The sequence below is a fragment of the Triticum dicoccoides genome, chromosome 4B (assembly GCF_002162155.2).
Source record: "Triticum dicoccoides isolate Atlit2015 ecotype Zavitan chromosome 4B, WEW_v2.0, whole genome shotgun sequence".
Classification (NCBI taxonomy): Eukaryota; Viridiplantae; Streptophyta; class Magnoliopsida; order Poales; family Poaceae; genus Triticum; species Triticum dicoccoides.
In genome coordinates, this window is record NC_041387.1 from 674,773,756 (window position 1) to 674,778,361 (window position 4,606).

A 4,606-nucleotide genomic window follows, 5' to 3' on the forward strand; every position below is an offset into this window, starting at 1 on the left:
GCCACCCTAGATGGGTTTGGGGCTGCCGCACCCCTTGGGGTGGAAACCCTAGAGGGGGCGCACCCCCCTCCCTCTCCCCTATATATACTTGAGGACTTTGGGGCTGCCAACACGTGAGTTTTGACCTCTCCATGGCGCAGCCCTGCTTCTCTCCCTCCTCCTCTCCCGCGGTGCTTGGCGAAGCCCTGCAGGATTGCCACGCTCCTCCACCACCACCACGCTGTTGTGCTGCTGCTGGACGAAGTCTTCCTCAACCTCTCCCTCTCTCCTTGCTGGATCAAGGCATGGGAGACGTCACCGGGCTGTACGTGTGTTGAACGCGGAGGTGCCGTCCGTTCGGCACTAGGATCTGCAGTGATTTGGATCACGACGAGTACGACTCCTTCAACCCCGTTCACTTGAACGCTTCCGCTTAGCGATCTACAAGGGTATGTAGATGCACTCTCCTTCCTCTCATTGCTAGTTTCTCCTTAGACAGATCTTGGTGACACGTAGGAAAATTTTGAATTTCTGCTACGTTCCCCAACAGTGGTCGCATGAGGGTGCTCGGCGGTTCTGGATTAGTCTCGGGCTCGGGCCGGACAGATCTGGGGTTGGTACGACAATAAGGGCGATGATATTGTGGTAGGCGCATATGACGGTGATTCTCGTGGGCATTCGCTTTCTTCTTGAAGGCGTCGTTGCCGCAACATGATAGCTTCTTCACTTCGGGAGGGGGATCCTCAGATCCTCTAGGGGGTCGAACAATGACGCAACCAATGTGTCACACCTATATAATGGGGCATCAGTTTAGGAGTGGCTAGAGGTGGTAGGATGGTGTTTGGCAAACGAGATATGAGTTCTCGATCATGTGGTGGGTACGGGCCTGGCCTTTTTCATTTGAAGCCAGGTTGGCGAGTGTGATCCTTCTTGGATTACGTTGGTCCCATACGACACTAGTCCCTCTCTCTAAAGGGTGTTGTCGGGTGACAACCGGACAGTCAAGCTAAAGGCGCCGGCATTGCTTTGGTTATATGGTGATGAAAGCCGAAGACCTCCTTGCCCTTGTTGCTGTGGTGTCTGTTGTGTGTTTGAGTGCTGACTCTGAACTTTCTAACGTGTTCTTCTTCATCATCAATAAAATACTACAACACAATTTCTTTTTCCAGGAAGAAAAGGAGAAGGCTTGGGGTTCTGAACAACAAGCAATCCTTGAATTTCAGTTTCATCACACTTCACACTACTTGATAACATAGTTTTTCATAATTTGGACTGCTTTTAATTACGTATCACTTTGGGAGACGAAGCAGCATACAACTTGATATGTTTATTAAGAGGACATCGAGCACGAGACGACACACACGACCACAACGCCTTATTACAGTGAGGTACGCACGTACGTAGACGTGCAGTACCGTAGATAACGAGTCCCTGGAGAGCCTTAATTATAGGAGCTACGCTCATTCTTGAAGGCATGGCGATAGGTGAGGTGATACATCACACACATTATAGTAGCAAGCATCATCATAGTTATTTAACCCATTAGTGTTCGACTATCTCGATACGGTCGATGAGTAGCCGATTACTAGATAGTAGTCGTCGATTGCAGCAGCGACAAGCGACGATGAACCCACACACGGGTTCTACATGCAGAAGGGCTCACAGTTGATGTCAAACTTGCAAGCAGAAGACATCTGGGGCTCCTGCGAAGTTAACCACCAATCGTGTATATATATATGTGAGTAAACATTTGCCGTCATTGGTTGTGGAGCAAGAAAATGTGATGGGCTCACTACTCACCTCCACGCCGCTGAAGTTGGCGACCTTGCGGATGGAGCAACCAACAGGGCCCTGCAGGCTGCAGTTGCCGGCGCCGGCGCGCATGGTGGTCCTCATGGAGGTGAGCAGGTGGCCATAGGTGGTACGGGGCTCGCACTCGAGTGCCTTGATGAAGCTGTGCGTCAGGGCACCGATCGTGGCGTTGGGCTCAGGCAGCTGCACGCTCGCACGCACGAATTAGCTACATATAAATATATGCATATTGAAAAAAAGCAACAAGGGATTATGCACGGATGCCGACCACGCTCATCTGGGTCTTCCCGTTGCTGCTGCCACTGATGAGCACGGCCTTGCCTCCGCTGGTGCCTTTGCAGGCGCCATTCAGAGGGCGCTCGTCCATCCACCTCAAGCACCCGTACCTGAATTAATTCGAATTTCCGTTGCAGAAATACTTCAGCCACTACGAGTTGGTCAAAGGACTGAAAAGTTCACTTCAAATTTCCCCAAATATTTTAAAATTTATTTGATTTCTTTTGTGCAACTGAAAGTCTACAAATATTTTGATCAAGAGGTAAAATTTTTGGTTTCCACTAAAATTATTGAAATTCAGTGGATTTCATTGACATCCCACTGAAAATGAAAACCTGATGAAGGCATGAAACAACTAGCGGATGGCTTATTAAGTACTAGATGCAAGGGGATATGTATGGGAGGGATGGAGGTTAGGGCATCTATACTTAAAGTGCGAAAAATGCTACCTATCCTACTTTACTAAATTTGGTGATTTTTCTAGCAGATTTTTAGGGAGTGCAAAACTCAAATTTGAATAAAATTTGGGTTTAGGGGATCTCCTAGTTGGTGTGTGCTTTTTTTTACTCAAAAGCACTTTTGCTTCTCAAGCTTGAATTTTAGGGGATCCACTAGAGATGCCCTTAGTTAGTCAGTTACTCACTGCTTGGAGAAGGTGCACCGGTATGGGAGATCGAGGACGGTGGCACTGTGGCAGGCGTCGACGATGGCGTGGAGCTTGACGCCGTGCACCAGGGGGCGGACGATGGCCTGGTTGATCTCGTCGTCCAGGATGGGGCCCTGCTGGAACGAGTCGACGGGACAGATGGCCTCGTCCATGCCGTCCCGCTCGTCGCCGTCGCAGTCGGGGACCTGCGCACCGGCGCCGGAGAACTGGAACACGAGGGAGTCGCCGGAGCTGCACCCCTGCACCAGCCAGTGCATAGCCATGCGGATGTTGGCCTTGGTCGGCTGCCTGCACGGGTCCCTCTCCTCATCTGCAGCAAGTAACAAACACGGACACGGGTAAGCTCAAACAAATCAGCTGCTGCTCATGTCATGACTGAAAAATCTTGGTCGATGTATAAATTACCGGTGAGGATGAGGACGCAGTCGTTGGCGAAGCCGAAGCGCTCGGTGAGGAGGTACCTCATGCACTTGACGTCGTTGATGGGGCCCCTCAGCTCGCAGGCGCGAGTGTTGGTGTACTTGATCCCCACCAGCACGGCGCGCTTCTTGCCGCGGCCACCGCCGAAGTTCGGGATGGGGCGCATCACACTGAGCTGTCGGCCAGCCCCGCCGACGCGGGTCACGCAGCAGCACTGCGCGCACTGGACGGCACGGGCACCGGGCGGCGCGGCGACGCTGGCGCTGCACTGCCTGCAGCGCACCATCGTCGCCGGAGCGGGACCGCTTCCGCAGTTCATGGCTACCGAGCGCCGCATGACCTGCTGGGTGGGTGGTGGTGAGCGCTGCTTGCTTGCTTGCTTGCTTGCACTGCCTCTGCCTCTCGCTCCTTCCCGCCCTTTATATAGCACCTGGATGATGGAAGCTATGCACGTTGATGCTGGCCCACTAGATTTATATATTCAAGTATTCTGTCTCAGAAAAGAAAGGTTTTCTTTAGTGGAAATGGGCATATATTGTTGTCGATGGAACATTTTTCTTGGCTCTTCTCTCAGCTTTTTCAAGAGAACGCCATTGATGCTCTGCATATCCTCCAAACCACAAGTGGAAATGGGTACGTGATTCTTTATTGCTATAAAATTATTGTATGTTCTTCTTTTGTGGGATTCTTTTCTTTTCCTTTTGGGGAAATTGGCACATGTCTTCCATAAAATAGTTACCACATGACTCTCTGCCAAAAAATGTTACATACAACGAAAGCCCTTAAGCTTAGCGTAATCAAGATTTGTGTACATGGTGTATTTACGGTTAAATAGCACTCCATCTCTGCGCTATAACGTGCGGAGGGTTATCACATTAAGCCGTTTAGCACCATTTACCACGCGATAGCTCCAATATAGCATGCTAACGCTTTTGTGCTGTTATATTTGTGTCGAATATACTACGTACGCAAGGGGTTACGTAGACTTGGAGTTGTAATTGGTGTGGTTAGGTACGAGTTATGTGGGAGTCGGACACTTGTATCCTAGGCTTAAGCCCTATTTGACCTACCTATATGGGCAGTAAAATAGGGATTATTGCCAAAGATGCGTTTGAGGTGAAAAATCTTTCATTCTCCCATATACTCAGGCCTTTTTGTTATTCGGGTCGATACAATCATTTGGCACTCACAGTGTGCAGCTTATATGTTAGCATTATCAGATTTTTCCTGGGTACGAATTGTGTGTTGGAAGAGTTGACCATATGGAATCTAAAGCATTGAGAGAGAAATATCAGAGATGTTAACTCACCAGAAAGAGAGAATTCCCATTACCATCGGGGCAAAAGCAAAGGATACAACTTACCCCTGCTAGTTTAGAAAACCTAACTCCTCCTGTGATGATTGACATATATCTTCAAACTAGAACTGACATGATTTGATGTGTGTTGTATT

At 49.5% G+C, this 4,606-nt stretch overlaps 1 protein-coding gene across 1 annotated transcript; it reads right to left on the reverse strand.

The window, feature by feature from the left end:
* Window positions 1-1,245: 1,245 nt before the first annotated feature.
* Window positions 1,246-3,539, reverse strand: LOC119292293 (metacaspase-1-like). Its single transcript, XM_037571139.1, has 5 exons — window positions 3,140-3,539; window positions 2,711-3,044; window positions 2,060-2,177; window positions 1,780-1,974; window positions 1,246-1,682 (listed from the first exon to the last, which is right to left on the reverse strand). Exons 1-5 carry the CDS (start codon window positions 3,489-3,491, stop codon window positions 1,623-1,625), a joined length of 1,059 nt encoding a protein of 352 aa, XP_037427036.1. The 5' UTR covers window positions 3,492-3,539; the 3' UTR covers window positions 1,246-1,622.
* Window positions 3,540-4,606: the final 1,067 nt, after the last annotated feature.

What these genes read in the sequence shown, in the direction of transcription:
- LOC119292293 (XM_037571139.1), bottom strand. Translation starts at nt 3,491, where the DNA reads ATGCGGCGCTCGGTAGCCATGAACTGCGGAAGCGGTCCCGCTCCGGCG. An exon ending in CTGCGTCCTCATCCTCACCG is followed by an intron (nt 3,045 to 3,139) that starts GTAATTTATACA and finishes TACTTGCTGCAG; the next exon opens with ATGAGGAGAGGGACCCGTGC. An exon ending in GGAAGACCCAGATGAGCGTG is followed by an intron (nt 1,975 to 2,059) that starts GTCGGCATCCGT and finishes GCGAGCGTGCAG; the next exon opens with CTGCCTGAGCCCAACGCCAC.